Here is a 16,452-nt window from a genome sequence, read left to right as displayed (position 1 = left end):
AAAGGCGCATATTAAGTGCAGTATATTTTGGATCATTATCCAGCTGAAATATGTACTTTCTTTAGATATGTCAAATTTTGGGCACTCTCATGGAAATTAGCTTTTAAAATTTGAATGTATTATTTGGCATCCATTATGCCATCGACAAAGTATAAATTGCCAACACCAGAAGCAGTAAAGCATCCCCAACCATTACGGAACCGCTACCCCGTTTGAAAGTCGGTATAAGGTTTCTAGTGAAGAGTCTTGTATTCCTTTCACGCCATATTCGCACGCACATGCTCTTCAGATATTTTCACATTAAATTTACTCTCATCTGAAAAAATTCTCCAAAAGCAGAAATCCTTGTCAAAATATTTATTTACGAAATTTACTCTTATTTTTCCATTGACGTTACTAACAAATGGTTTGCAAGCAGCAATGCAACTGGGCAAGCCAAGTCTCCGCAAGTAATTCCGAACATTCTGCGGAGTTAATTTGATTCCGAATTGATCGTGGATAATTCGCCGCTAATTTCACTCCACTAACAGTGTTATCCTTTACAATTATATGTCGAATAAAGGATTGCTGTCGCCTTGTTAAAAACAGTCTACTTCGGTTTCGTATTGTCTTTTGGATTCTGCCGGCCAACGACACTTTCGATGGTAGAATGACTTCAATGGAAAATTTTTCCTATTTCCCTTAACGATTTGCCGTCCTTGTGCAGTTGCACTACTAATTTTCGTTCACTGTTAAGTCCGGATAGCTGAGTGGTTAGAGCGCAAGGCTGTCGTACGGAAGGTCGCGGTTCAAATCTCACTGGTGGCAGTGGAATTTGTATCGTGATTTAACGTCGGACACCAGTCGACTCAGCTGTGAATGAGTACCTGAGTCAAATCAGGGTAATAATCTCGGGCGAGCGCAATGCCGACCACATTGCCTCCTAGTGTACCGTTACGGTCTTGAATGAAGTGCTCTAACACACTTCAAGGCCCTAATCCAACATGGATTGTTGCGCCAACGATTATTATTATTATTTCCGAGTTATCACAATCTCGGCAGATGCCGGATTTTACCTAATACTAGCACTAAGTGCCAAGCATTTAGGCTCGGACGATCCTACCTACTTAAAAACTAAAGGGGCACTGGTGGTGGTGGCCGGTGGTAGGTCAGTGGGAGAATCCGTCGAGTACCCCCCGCAACATCGAGCACGTATGCAGAATGGTGTACTTCTGCATGGTTTGAACCAGACTGTGCGAAAGTCCCAGGACATCAAGGGAAGCCATGAGGGATTTAGGTACAATACCTGTAGCTGACAATATTATGGGAACTACAACCACCCGCTCGAGACGCCAAATTTCTTTGATTTCCCGAGCCAATGGCTCATAGTTCACCTTCTTCTCCACGTATTTCCGTTCAATGTTGCTATTATGGGGGATAGCAACATCAATAATATACGCGGAGCGACCCGTCTTGTCAACTAACAGTACGTCAGGCTTGTTGTGTGCGGTATGGCGATCAGTCAGAACTTGCCGGTCCCAATACATGCTGTAAGCAGAACTATCAAGTACTGCTTGCGGCTCATATCGGTAAACCGGACATGTTCCCGTGATCAACCCATGCTTATATGCAAGGTTTTGATGGATAACCTTACATACAGCATTATGCCTGGTGATGTATTGCACCGGTGCCATAACAGTACAGCCAGAAATGAGATGGTCCAACGTCTCTAACGCCGAACCACACATTCTGCACTGGTCGTTCTCCACCCGTTCTTTCATGATGAGCTTTTTATAAGCTCGGGTGGCGACCACGCCATCCTGAATGGCACACATGAACCCCTCCGTCTCAGCAAAGAGCTCCCCAGCACACAGCCACCTGTTCGACAGATGCAAATCGACAAATGGCTGCCAAAGACAATTCACGTGTTTACCGTGCATTGCCTTCGACTTCCATTCCTCGATCCGCTCCTGGTCCGACTTCACCCCACTCAGAGGATTGAAAGATCGATCCTTCAAGTTAAGTGGAGTCAGTCCACAGTCTGCCTTACAGACAGCCGCATGCAAGAGACTCGCCTGCTCTTTACTGTAAAAATAAGCGCGCAGCGAGTCGACTTGGCGATGATGTTGTGCCGCCACGTCAACCACGCCCCTACCTCCGATGTCACGAGGCAGGTTCATCCGCTCCACGGCAGACTTTGGGTGATGCATTCGGAATTTGGACATAGTTGTCCGTATCCGCCGCTGGACGTTTTCCAGGTCGGTCTTCGTCCACGGCAATATTCCGAATGCATAAGCCAGTGAAGGGATAGCGAATACATTCAACGCGCTTATTTTATTCTTCCCCGAGAGATGCGATTTCAGCACCAGCTTTACACGTCGCAGGAATTCGGACAGCAGAGCTTCCTTCAGATCACCAACTCGAGCATGGGTTCCTTGCAGAATTCCTAGGTACTTGTAGAAGTCTGTCTCGGTCATAGCTTCGATGTGGAGGTCACCAATGTTATGTCCGGCATGCGGCTCGTGATGACCTTTGCGAATGGCTTGGATTCGACATTTGTCTAATCCAAACTCCATCCGAATATCACGGCTGAACATGTCTATTATTCGCAACAGACTTCTAAGATGGTTGTCAGTACCAGCATACAGCTTGATGTCATCTAGGTACATCAAGTGTGTCAGTTCGCACTTAGCACGTAGGCCATATTTTATTGCAAAACCATGCCCTCTAGCATCATTCAGTAGCCATGAAAGGGGGTTCAGTGCCATACAAAACCAAAGAGGACTCAATGAATCCCCCTGGAAGATGCCCCTCCGAATACGGATAGGCTCTGAGGTATTAGCACCCTCAGATGTACGGACTAACAAGGTGGTATGCCACCCTTCCATGACTGTCGCCAAAAACTTTATTAGTTTCGGATCAATGCGATACAGATGTAGGATGTCGATTAGCCAGGTATGCGGAACGCTATCAAAAGCCTTGGCATAATCGATATAGCAACTGAAGAGGTTTCTTTGGCCTCTAGTTGCTTGTCCTACAACTACCGAGTCGATAATGAGTTGCTCTTTGCAACCCCTTGACCCAACTCGGCAGCCCTTCTGCTCCTCGGACAGAATGTTGTTGGTCTCGAGGTGCGCATTGATCCTTCCACTAATAATGGACGTGATGAATTTGTAGAGGGTTGGTAAGCAACTGATCGGTCTTGTGTCTGCGGGGTCCTGCACCGTGTCCTTCTTAGGGATAAGGTAGGTAATTCCCGCAGTGAGGAAAGGTGGAAATTCCTCCGGCCGACTCATGACCTCATTTATACTGCGTGCCAACCGACTGTGTACGCTGGTAAATTTCTTATACCAGAAATTCTGCACCCGATCCAGACCCGGGCCCCTCCAGTTCTTCGAGATGTTTATGGCTCGTCGAACTTCCTCTTCGGTAACATCCGCGAAATTCATGCCAGGTGTATTGGCATGGCGGGTGCCTTCGGCGGTGATCCACTCAGCATGCTCAGCATGCTGGGCAGGTAACCCCCAAAGTCCACCCCAATACTCTTTCGCTTCCGTCACCGAGAACTGTATTGTCTGGGCGCTCTGTTGGGATTCGTTGAGAGATCTGAAAAAGCTCCGCTGGTTCCTCGCGTATGTTGCATTCTGGACACGTCTAGAATAACTTTCGCCATACCGTCGTAACCGACTGCATATGACAGAAAGTTTCTGTTTTAGTGTGTCCAGAATTTCAACTACGGGTGTCTCACAGGGGATGGCATAGTTCCGGTAAACCCTCTGCACTTTATTTCTCACCCGCCGGCTGGCATTGCCAGTGCTGATCTGAATCAGTCTAGCAATGTCCTGCCTTAGTGAGTCCCGCCGACGTTCCAGACGAATTTTCCATGGTGGATCTCTTTTGTCACTCAAACCAATAACGCGAAAGCGAATCTTCTGACCGTGCAATCTGATAGCCGCAACTGCACCACAATACACAAGTGATTGTAGTTGCAGCAGCGACATATCAGCACACAGTCGAGACGCAATCTCATCATTGATTTGAGATAGAATTCCCGGAGTTGCTGGAGATGCATAGAGCCTGGGAATACCTGGTCTATGCAAAGGATCCATATCCGAGAATTCTATACACGCTCTTTGGAATTCGTCCCGAACTTCAGCGGAAACCTCAGCTGGACGGTGGAGAAGAGTGCTTCGGCGAGTACTGAACCTGTTGCCTGCAGTGCGGCGTGGTGTTGTTGATGCCGCCGCCTCTGCCCCCATCGACTCTCGGTCACCAGTTTCCCCGATGACTTCAAGTCGAACACGTTCCCTGATGGTGGCCGGGATTGTGTCACTGCGAGTGATGAAACGGTACTGGTCTGCGACTCGCTGCACAGTCACGTGCGCGAATTGCGGGAAACGCTCGACGAATCTCTGGTGCAACAAGGGGCGGTAAGATGTTATTATTATTATTATGTTAAGCCGTTCACAAAATTTCCTACCCATTATAATTCTTTTTTAAAAAAGGCTTTTTTTAACTATGCTTTGCTTATCATACTTTACTTGAGGTTAATAACTCAAATTGTACAGGGTGGCACAACAAGTATTGTACTAAAAGCCTATTTTAACCGATCGACAGGGTGTACGAATGCGAATTTTGTTTTGACTTAAGCCAGAAATTCCATTCCTGTTAATGCAATAGTGATCGCAGCTAACATTTCGCATTGTTAGACAATTGCAGACACTGTAAGCAATATAATTTGTGTATTTCATTTTACATAAGTATTTAGTACTAATTTCGAATAATATCCGAAAAATATGTAGTGTACGAATACAGATTTTGCATAGTGTACTTCAAATGGTAATTTGACAGCAATCCAATTGAATCACGTCCTTGAAGTGTGTTAGAGCACTTCATTCAAGCCCGTAACGGTACACTACAGGATTACAGTACACTGTAGGAGGCAATGTGGTCAGCGTTGCGCTCGCCCGAGATTATTACCCTGATTCCACTCAGGTACTCATTCACAGCTGAGTCGACTGGTATCCGACGTCAAATGGCAAAGTCAATTTAACATGTTCTTTCGATGTAGAAAGAATGAAAATAAACAAAAGTAAAAACTAAGAACAGTCAAGGTCCCCTTAATATAACATTGCTACACATACATACATATATGAGACAATATTTACTTTTAGATAGACGTACTATATAAGTAATTTACACACGTTATCTCCAGCTGATTTTCATGGGGCTGCTGGCGATAATTTCACGCATGTACTATGTGTATTTCAGAGCGAGCAATGATCATATGTTGGGCTTTATCTGTTCGTGGCTCGAATTTTGACATTTCCATGACTCAGTCTGAAGAAATTGTTCTGCGGCCAGGCAGGTCCACTCTGCTGGCTCCACTTCGCAATGGAGATTTCAATACATTTTTCTAAGTTTTCTGTACTTTTCTCTTGATCCTGTTCGCCTTTTCACCATGAATTACTCAAACTACGTCGTAGGTGGTCTCGCCTCGGTCGGTGCCACTTTCTTCACTAACCCATTCGAAGTGATAAAAACGCGCATCCAACTGCAAGGCGAGCTGGCAGCCAAAGGAACTTATGTGGAGCCCTATCGTAGCGTTATGCAAGCGTTCTTGACGGTAGCCAAAAACGACGGAGTTCTGGCATTGCAAAAAGGTTTGGTTCCTGCCTTGTACTTCCAATTTATTTTGAATTCCTTCAGGTTGGGAATGTATTCGGCCGCTGAGGAGAAAGGATGGTGTTCCGACCGCCAGGGCAAAGCTTCCTTTTCAAAAGGATTGTTCTGGGGTGCTGCAGGAGGAATCGTCGGTTGCTATACCAGCAGTCCTTTCTTCCTTGTGAAAACACAAATGCAAGCCCAAGCTGCAGCGAACATCGCTGTGGGCTACCAGCACAAACATCATGGAATGATGAACGCATTTCGAGAAATCTACACGAGCGGGGGTGTGAAAGGCCTGTGGCGAGGAGCAGTAGCCACTATTCCCCGTGCTGCATTAGGCAGTGGAGCACAAATCGCAACTTTCGGATCAACGAAGGACTTTCTCAGGCGTCACGACTTGGTGACTAACCGAGTACTTAATTCCTTTGTGGGCGGAGTAATTGCAGGCACAGTGATGTCTCTGGCTATCACACCACCGGATGTTATCTTGACGCGCCTTTACAACCAAGGAGTCAATGAGAAAGGCGAAGGAATATACTATCGTGGAGTGGTCGATTGTTTCTGGAAAATTTGGAAAATTGAAGGCATTTTTGGGCTCTACAAAGGATTCTGGCCGAACTATCTTCGTTTGGGGCCACATTCAACGTTGGTACTTTTATTCTTTGACGAGCTTATGGCTGCCAAAAAGAAATATTGGGATTAATAGGAAAAAATTATTGTTGTATATTTTCTAATGCCATAGTACAATTTAGTAGCAAATATACCTTTTTAAATAGAAATCATTTCTTGATTTACATAATGAAATTCGTATTTCAAATCCGTTGATTTCTACTAAAATGCTTTGTTAATATCGAATTCATTCCACTCGTTAATGTGGACATTCGCCGGGAGTTTTCATGTAATGTAATGTCTCTAGATAGTTCCGAAGGGCATAGCGAGTAAGGAGACGTGTTTTTAGTGGGTTAAAGTCCCACACTGTGGCTTTCGATGCTTTCCACCACTAGACAGTAAACTCATCATCATCATTATCATTAACGGCGCAACAACCGGTATCCGGTCTAGGCCTGCCTTAATAAGGAACTCCAGACATCCCGGTTTTGCGCCGAGGTCCACCAATTCGATATCCCTAAAAGCTCTCTGGCGTCCTGACCTATGCCATCGCTCCATCTTAGGCAGGGTCTGCCTCGTCTTCTTTTTCTACCATAGATATTGCCCTTATAGACTTTCCGGGTGGGATCATCCTCATCCATACGGATTAAGTGACCCGCCCACCGTAACCTATTGAGCCGGATTTTATCCACAACCGGACGGTCATGGTATCGCTCATAGATTTCGTCATTGTGTAGGCTACGGAATCGTCCATCCTCCTGTAGGGGGGCAAAAATTCTTCGGAGGATTCTTCTCTCGAACGCGACCAAGAGCTCGCAATTTTTCTTGCTAAGAACCCAAGTTTCCGAGGAATACATGAGGACTGGCAAGATCATAGTCTTGTACAGTAAGAGCTTTGATCCTATGGTGAGACGTTTCGAGCGGAACAGTTTTTGTAAGCTGAAATAGGCTCTGTTGGCTGACAACAACCGTGCGCGGATTTCATTATCGTAGCTGTTATCGGTTGTGATTTTCGACCCTAGATAGGAGAAATTGTCAACGGTCTCAAAGTTGTATCCTTCTATCCTTATTCTTCCTGTTTGACCAGTGAGGTTTGATGTTGTTGGTTGATTCGTCTTCGGTGCTGACGTTGCCACCATATATTTTGTCTAGCCTTCATTGATGTGCAGCCCAAGATCTCGCGCCCAACACCGCCTGCTCGATCTGGATGAAGGCAGTTTGTACGTCTCGGGTGGTTCTTCCCATGATGTCGACATCGTCAGCATAGGCCAGTAGTTGGGTGGACTTAAAGAGGATCGTACCTCTTGCATTGACCTCAGCATCACGGATCACTTTCTCGAGGGCCAGGTTAAAGAGGACGCATGATAGGGCATCCCCTTGGCGTAGACCGTTGTTGATGTCGAATGATCTTGAGAGTAATCCTGCTGCTTTTATTTGGCCTCGCACATTGGTCAGGGTCAGCCTAGTCAGTCTTATTAATTTCGTTGGGATACCGAATACTCTCATGGCCGTGTACAGTTTTACCCTGGCTATGCTATCATAGGCGGCTTTAAAGTCGATGAATAGATGGTGCAACTGTTGTCCATATTCCAAAAGTTTTTTCATCGCTTGCCGCAGAGAGAAAATCTGATCTGTTGCTGATTAGCCTGGAGTGAAGCCTCTTTGGTATGGGCGAATGATGTTCTGGGCGTATGGAGCTATCCGGCCTAGCACGATAGCGGAGAATATCTTATAGATGGTACTCAGCAACGTGATACCTCTATAATTGCTGCACTGTGTGATATCTCCTTTTTTATGTATGAGACAGATAATGCCTCGTTGCCAATCGTCAGGCATTGATTCCCTGTCCCATACCTTGAGCACAAGTTGATGAACCACTTGGTGCAATTGTTTGCCTCCATATTTAACCAATTCGGCTGTAATTCCATCGGCTCCTGGCGACTCTCGTCACCTCTAGCCAAAAACGTGGTGTTACCTGGCAGCCAAAACAGCCCCTCATCATAATTTTTTTTTCATGCAAAATTTTCAAGAGGTACGTGAGAGACCAACTAAAAGTCTTATTATACAGAGAAACTAGGATGTCACTAACTTGTTACAGTATATCAACCAAAAATTGTTCGGAGTATTCTTCTCTCGAACGCGGCTGAAAGTCCGCTTTTTTTCTTGTTTTCTTGGTTATGTTATCTTAGGCGACCTTGAAGCCCATGAAAAAATGGTGCAACTGATGGCCATATTCCAACAGTTTTTCAGCGTTTGCTGCAGAGAGAGATCTGATATCTTACTGATTTGCCTGAAATAAGACCTCTTTAGTAAGGGCCGTGGATGTTCCGGGCATATGGAGCTGTTCAACCTAGCAATACTTCGGCTGTAATTCTATCGGCTCCTGGCGACTTATGATTTTTAAGCCGATGTTTTTTCTATGCTTGATGGTGGGAGTATTTGCCCGTCGTCTTCAGTTGGCAGGACCTCCAATTCGTCAATATTCTGGTTGGTGTGCAGATCATCAAAATACTCAACCGATCGCTCCAATGTTCCCATTCTGTCTCGGCACGATGAGCATCGAGGTGTATAAGGCTTCATCCTGCTGACTTGTTGGTAAAACTTCTTCACCAGGTACGGTTGCTCTCTATAAATTTCGAGTTCATAGACCTTCTGGTTCTCCCAAACATCTCTTTCCGTCTGTGAAGTCGCTTCTCCGTTCGACGAAACATTCTTTCGTTCCGTTGCTAGTTTACATTCATCATCGAACCAGCCGTTCCGACTTTTTTGCGACTCGGTCTAAGTATGTTTGTGGCCGTATCAAAGATAACATTCTTCAAATGGTTGTAAAGATCATTTTTCGATCTTCAGGGCCGCTTGTTGACTACGGTTATTGATTCATTCATTTCCCTTATAGGTATAACGGGGGACTGAGTTGTGGATGGCTTTGCTCTCAATTGATGGCCGGAAGGGTACAAGACGGTGTTGTTATTCGAGCCCGAATCACCTTGCCGTGTGATCCGAAATATTGGCGTTCTGACATTCATCAAGACTGAGATGTGGCGGCGTTCGATCAACACATGGTCAATTTTGTTAAAAGTGGTTCCACCTGGAGAGGCTCACGTTTGTTAGTAGACTGATTTTCGCGCAAACCAGGTACTTCCAGCAACCATTTCATGCGACACTGCTAATTGAATGAATCGCAGTCCGATACCATTGGTAGTTTTTTGTAAGCAATGGGAACCAACATATCATCTAAATACGGGCTCCATGCCTATCTGGCTGTTAAAATCTCCAAGTGTAATTTTGATATCATATCCGGGACAGGCTTCGAGGGCTCGATCTATTGCCTTGTAGAAGGTATCTTTCTCCAACTGGGCAGTCTGTTCCTGATGGGCGCGAACATTAAAATGAGGCTTATATATCTAAATTTGCTTCGCAAACGCAGCGTGCACAGCCTTCCGCTTAGGTTTTCAAAGCCGATAACAGCAGGGTTAATATTGATGGACAAAAGGTAGCTTCCTCCAAACTACAATCTTTAGTTTTAAATGTAAATATATATTTGGGGTCCGGATAGCTGAGTGGTTAGAGCACAAGGCTGTCGTACGGAAGGTCGCGGTTCAAATCTCACTGGTGGCAGTGGAATCTGCCTCGTGATTTGACGTCGGATACCAGTCGACTCAGCTGTGAATGTGTACCTGAGTCAAATCATGGTGAAAATCTCAGGAGATCGCAACGCTGACCACATTGCCTCCTACAGGGTACTGTAATCCTGTAGTGTACCGTTACGGTCTTGAATGAAGTGCTTTAACACACTTCAAGGCCCTGATCCAATATGGATTGTTGCGCCAACGATTATTATTATTATATATTTCGGGAGCGACGTACCCCGTTCATCAGTAAAAAGCTACTAAAAATAATTGCGATTATAAGGTCCTTTTATACTTATTCACTAATTATTTAAATTACTTTTAAAATTATTTTTAATTTGTTAACGCTGGGATCTGTTTCGAGGCTCTCTTTCGAATCGCATCAATTTGCATTGAACCTAGAGGGGCAGCGCAAGGACAACCAATAACTTGTTTATAAATAGGAGTGTCAATCTCCAATTAGATCTCTTGTTTTCTCTGAGTTCGAACAAGTGGAAACACAGAGGGGACTGCAAATACTGATTGCATGTGGACGATTCTTCGGTAAAGTCAGGAGTAATTCATCCGAGAAATGTTGAAAGTTGATCTTATTCTGTATTTTTAATGTTTGTTTCTGGTCATAGGTATTTACATTTGCTTTGTTTTTGTCTCGGTACTGTAAGCTTATCACATGCATGCTTATTTTTAATGATAATCAAATTCAAGCGCAATTTTATTAATAATTAAAAGCTAAACATAATAGGAATGACGGTAGAATACTAAAAACACATAATTTATACTCCAAGAAGGTATGAGAAGGAAGCATAGAACGAAGCACTTTACACCTTCAGAGTGAAATTATGCGGTGTTTCCAACGATTAATTAATTGAAGTAATAAAAACTTGTTGTTTCTTTTTCGTTGGTGTGGGTATTTATTCTTGCAAATACCGATATTTCGGGAACCACTTGTTCCCTTCATCAGTGCAAAAACTGCATAAATATCGGTATTTGCAAGAATAAATACCCACAGTGCAGTGTTTGCACTGATGAAGGGAACAAGTGGTTCCCGAAATATCGGTATTTGCAAGAATAAATACCCACACCAACGAAAAAGAAACAACAAGTTTTTATTACTTCAACTTTACACCTTCTATAAATTCTGAAAGCTGTATCTGAAGGATTCAGACTACAGACTAGAGACAGAGAGGAAGAAAGACTTCATTAAAATCCCATCCAGTGTATTGACACCGCCAGAGGTGAAAGAATAAAAAATAGAACACCTCAGGTTGTCTCCGTCCTCCCATTTTTCTAAGTCATTATTTCTACAATAAACATTTTTAATCGTAAATAAAAATAAAGGCAAAAACATACTAACGTTTTATTTTATTTTTCGTTATCATTCCAAAATCGATCTTTTGCTGCTATGATCTTATCATAAAAAACTAATACTAACGTCGAATGGGGTCCAACACGGATGTAACTTGGCCAAAATCCCTTATACAGCCCATGGATACCTTCAACACTCCAAATTTTCCACAAGCAATCAATCATACCGCGATAATAAAGACCCTGGCCTTTTTCATTAATTCCTTGGTTATAGAGGCGAGTAAGGATTACCTCGGGTGGTGTCAGCGCAAGTGACATCGCTGTACCTGCAACAAATCCTCCTATAAAGGAATTGAATGTCGGATTAGTGACCAAATTGTTATGCTTTAAAAAGTCTTTGGTTGTAGTGAAAGTAGCTAATTGTATCCCACTAGCCAGAATTGCTTTTGGAATGACCGCTACCGCTCCGCGCCATAATCCCTTTACTCCGTCAGTGCTGTATATATCTCGGAAGGCATTCATCATTCCGGCGTGATTGTGTTGATGTCCGACAGCTATACTCTCTACAGCTTGTGCCTGCATTCGAGTTTTTACGAGAGAAAATGGACTACTAATGTAACTACCTAGTGCACCGCCTGCCGCACCCCAAAACATTCCCCTCAAGAAGGATGGCCTTCCTTGTTGGTCAGTACACCAGCCCCTCTCTCCCGCAGTCGAAAACGTGCCTAATCTGAAGAAATTCAAAATAAATTGAAAACATATTGCAGGAACTAGTCCTTTCTGAAGAGCGAGCACTCCATCTTTTTCGGCTACTGTCAGGAATGCTTGGAGTGTCCCTCTATAAGGCTTAACATAGGTTCCTCTGGCTGTGAGTTCCCCTTGTAGTTGGATGCGTGTCTTAATCACGTCAAGGGGATTAGTGAAGATTGTGGCTCCAACCGATGCAAGACCACCAGCAATGTAGTTTGTATAATTCATGTTGAAAGTGATATTTAAAACTCCAAAAAGACATTAAGTTTTATGTTGCGAACAGGCACCGCCATCTTTTACTTTGGTCGAAGCAGAGAATCCTCTTGGAAGAACTTAAGTTTATTTAACTTTTAGTCTTGTGAGACATGTTCGACTAACAAATTGAAAACATATTGACAACTTCAAACATTGAAACGAATGAGAGCGACGAGTGATTAAATAATTGTCGGGTGGCGCATTTATTAATAGCCACCAAAATCTTCAGTAAGTGGGCAAGTACGTTCACATTGACTCATGATCTGGTGAATTTCGAATATATCGAATTGAGTTCTATTTTGAAATTTATTATTGTTAAAATTATTCATGTCAAGTACAACCCGGCGGTGAAAAAATGAAACAAGGCGTATGTGGCAGGGTATGACATACCCATTTATAAAATTGGCCGTAAAACTTGATTCTTAAGAAAAAGTATTATATTAATTATTTCTGAGTTATCACAATCTCGGCAGATGCCGGATTTTAGCTAATACTAGCACTAAGTGCCAAGCATTTAGGCTCCGACGATCCTACCTACTTAAAAACTGAAGGGGCACTGGTGGTGGTGACCGGTGGTAGGTCAGTGGGAGAATCCGTCGAGTACTCCCCGCAACATCGAGCACGTATGCAGAATGGTGTACTTCTGCATAGTTTGAACCAGACTGTGCGAAAGTCCCAGAACATCAAGGGAAGCCGTGAGGGATTTAGGTACAATACCTGTAGCTGACAATATTATGGGAACTACAATCACCCGCTCGAGACGCCAAATTTCTTTGATTTCCCGAGCCAATGGCTCATAGTTCACGTTCTTTTATGAAAAAAAACTTGCAGATATGATAGAAGGTTTGCTGGGTATGTAAACGGGAAATCCACATCGCCCCCGGAATACTGTCTTATATTCCTGTGGGGATTAAGCTTCTAGCAACAATCAATAAATTTTTCGAAGATTATTCTGATAAGCGCCATCTTATCAAGTTTTTTACGTTCCTCTCTTGTTGATTTATTGTCAAACCGAACACAGTTTTGCAAAAAATAAAATCTTTGCAGAGACATTGTTCCACTCCTGTTCCATCGGTTCTCCACAAATCTCTGAGGCTCTGGCGGCCTGATTTATTGAAACCGACAAGATAAAGCTACCCGTCTTTTTATTATTTCTTGGTTGGTGTGTTTCAATATGTTATTTCTTCAGTCATAAAAATATTCCCACATTGTGACTCGGCATTTGCTTGTCTTGCTGCTCCTTTTACGCCTGATCGTTCAACAATTATGCTTTCAGATCTTGTATTGTGTTCGTTCGTAGAGGACATTTATACCATTTTTGTCCGTCCGTTCACTTGTAATGCGGTGCGTGGACTTAAGTTGAACGGCGACGTGACAAAACAGAGAACGGGATATTGTCTTCCGCGCCATCGGAATTAGCAATATTTTCATTCATCTCACCTTCGTCCTGATCGGAAATCTCTTGCTCAGTATCAGATTGAAGATTGTGTTTACTATAATACAATGGTCAGATTCTTCTCCAGAGCTTGCCTCATCGGAAGTATTTTCTTCTGAGTGTAATTACGCAGTGTTTCTAGCGATTAATTATTTGAAATAATAAAACTTGTTTTTCCTATTCGCTAGTGTTGATTTTTATTTTGCAAATTCCAATATTTCGGGAACCACTTGTTCCCTTCATCAGTGCTAACAAGTCGATATTGCAAAATAAAAAATCGACACTAGTCAATAGGAAAAATTTTATTATTTCAAATATTTTTTTGCGGCGGTCAAAGGGTATTATAGGTCCCAGGGCGAAACTTGGATTGGTACCTACAACGGACCATAAAACCTGGGAAACGTCTGCTAAATCAACACCAACAGGTCTACTACCAAGCCCTATCTCCACTTCCAAGTGGTGATCGCTGGGAGTTCTTTCTTCATGAAAAACTGCAGACGGAGAAGGATGAAGGCGAGTCTCCCGCGCCTAAAAATGAGACAAAATGTACCAACTGGTTCTCTAGTTTGGGGGTTGGGTAGGACTGACTACCCTCCACGGAAAACAGATGTTACGAAGCCACGAAAGAAGGCTCGGACAGGATGGATTTTACAACGACGAACCCGGCAACGACAACAGATTAAAGATTTGCGCATTTTCTCACGAAACGTGCGCTCCCTGTGCAGACCGAATGCTGATGAGCAGCTAGTCGATACCCTGTCCCAATATAAGGCTGATGTAACAGCGTTGCAAGAGGTGCGATGGACCCGGACCCTGGTTTGCGCGGAAAGCGGTCCACAAACATATGTGGGCATCTCTAAACGGGACCACTTTCAACCAAATTTATCAACCAATTGAACGCCGCCACCTCTCAGCTTTGATGAATGTCAGAACATATAGGGGGGTCAATATAGACTCGGACCACTATCTCTTTGGCATAGTGCCTCGAGCTCGAATTACGACACCACCTACAATCTCCTCTGACAATCAGATGAGAGTGAATACCGAAGCCAATCACAACACAGCCCTCCGCAACACCTATAACGGCGAACTAAATGCCGCAGTATCCGCAGTCAACAGAGATCCTGGAGATGAAGTATCAACAAATGATCTTCACAACCACCTGAAGAATGTTACCATTGATACGGCCACAAAGATACTTGGCCCCAGCCGCAAGAAAAGTCGGAACGGCTGGTTTGACGATGAATGTAAGCTAGCTACGTAATGGAAGAATGCTGCATACCGAGTAATGTTGCATTCTCAAAGATCGCGAGCACGCGCAGAGAATTATCACGAACTCCGTCGAGCGGAGAAACGACTTCACAGACGGAAAAACGAAGCCTGGAAGAACCAACAAGTCTGTGAACTAGAAAAGTACAGGGAGCAACTGCGCCAGGCGCGTAGGTTTTACCAACAAGTCAGCAGGATGAAGTCTTGTTTACCTCGATGCTCATCCTGCCCAAACAAAGAGGGAAATCTGATTTCCGACAAAATGGGCACATTGGAGCGATGAGTCGAGTATTTTGATGAACTGCTTAACAACCAAAATATCGGCGAGTTGGAGGTCCCGCCAACTGAAGACGACGGACAAATACTGCCACCACTAAGTATAGAAAAAACAGTCCGTGCAATTCATCGGCTTGAAAATTATATGTCGCCAGGAGCCGATGGAATTACAGCCGAATTGGTTAAATATGGAGGCGACCAATTATACCAAGTGGTTGATCAACTGATGCTCAAAGTAGAGGACAGCGAATCAATGCCTGACGACTTGGAACGAGGCATTATCTGTCTCATACATAAAAAGGGGGATATCACGCAGTGAAGCAATATAGAGGTATCACGTTGCTGAGTACCATCTATAAGATATTCTCCTCTATCTTGCTAGGCCGGATAGCCCCATACGCCCAGAACATCATTGGTCCATACCAAAGAGGCTTCACTCCAGGCAAATCAGCAACAGATCAGATTTTCTTTCTGCGGCAAGCGATGAAAAAACTGGTGGAATATGGACATTGGATCATCTATTCATCCACTTTAAAGCCGCCTATGGTAGCATAGCCAGGGTAAAACTGTACACGGCCATGAGAGTATTCGGTATACCAACGAAATTGATAAGACTGACTAGGCTGACCCTGACCAATGTGCGAGGCCAGGTAAAAGCAGCAGAATCACTCTCGAGACCATTCAACATCAACAACGGTCTAAGACAGGGGGATGCTCTATCATGCGTCCCCTTTAACCTGGCCCTGGAGAAAGTGATTCGCGATGCCGGTGTTAATGCGAGAGGCACCATCCTCTTCTAGTCCACCCAACTACTGGCCTGCGCTGACGATATTGACATTATGGGAAGAACAACCGGAAACGTAGCCTACATTCATCCAGATCGAGCAGGCGGCAATTAGCGCGAGATCTTGGGCTGCACATTAATGAAGGCAAGACGAAGTACATGGTAGCAACGTAAGCGCCAAAACCAAAAAAACGAACAACATCAAATGGCACTGATCAAACGAAAACAATGAAGATAGGAGACTACAGCTTTGAGACCGTTGAAAACTTTTCCTATATAGGGTCGAAAATCACAACCGATAAGAGCTATAACAATGAAAACCGCGCACGGTTGTTGGCAGCCAACAGAACGTATTTCAGTTTACAAAAACTTTTCCGCTCGAAACGTCTCACCATAGGGCCAAAGCTCTTACTGTACAAGACCATGATCTTGCCAGTCTTCATGTATTCCTCGAAGACGGATTCTTAGCAAGAAAAATTGCGAACTTTTGGCCG

General features: G+C 44.0%; 2 protein-coding genes across 2 annotated transcripts; one reads left to right on the top strand and one right to left on the bottom strand.

Annotated features, from left to right (window-relative positions):
• The first annotated feature begins 5,303 nt into the window (after positions 1 to 5,303).
• LOC119660008 (solute carrier family 25 member 35-like) lies at positions 5,304 to 6,425 on the top strand. The gene has a single exon (XM_038068385.1). It carries the CDS (start codon positions 5,441 to 5,443, stop codon positions 6,347 to 6,349), a length of 909 nt encoding a protein of 302 aa, XP_037924313.1. The 5' UTR covers positions 5,304 to 5,440; the 3' UTR covers positions 6,350 to 6,425.
• A 4,800-nt stretch (positions 6,426 to 11,225) lies between these two features.
• On the bottom strand, positions 11,226 to 12,479 carry LOC119660366 (solute carrier family 25 member 35-like). The gene has a single exon (XM_038068875.1). The coding sequence runs from the start codon at positions 12,165 to 12,167 to the stop codon at positions 11,247 to 11,249; it is 921 nt and encodes a 306-aa protein (XP_037924803.1). The 5' UTR covers positions 12,168 to 12,479; the 3' UTR covers positions 11,226 to 11,246.
• Between the last annotated feature and the right edge of the window lie 3,973 nt (positions 12,480 to 16,452).

Source organism: Hermetia illucens, chromosome 6 (genome assembly GCF_905115235.1).
Source record: "Hermetia illucens chromosome 6, iHerIll2.2.curated.20191125, whole genome shotgun sequence".
In the NCBI taxonomy this organism is placed as follows: domain Eukaryota; kingdom Metazoa; phylum Arthropoda; class Insecta; order Diptera; family Stratiomyidae; genus Hermetia; species Hermetia illucens.
Note: the sequence above shows the minus strand (reverse complement) of the source record. Positions and strands in the feature narration are given on the sequence as shown.

Bases quoted from the DNA above. Each gene is read 5' to 3' on its own strand.
- LOC119660008 (XM_038068385.1), top strand. From the start codon at position 5,441: ATGAATTACTCAAACTACGTCGTAGGTGGTCTCGCCTCGGTCGGTGCC.
- LOC119660366 (XM_038068875.1), bottom strand. From the start codon at position 12,167: ATGAATTATACAAACTACATTGCTGGTGGTCTTGCATCGGTTGGAGCC.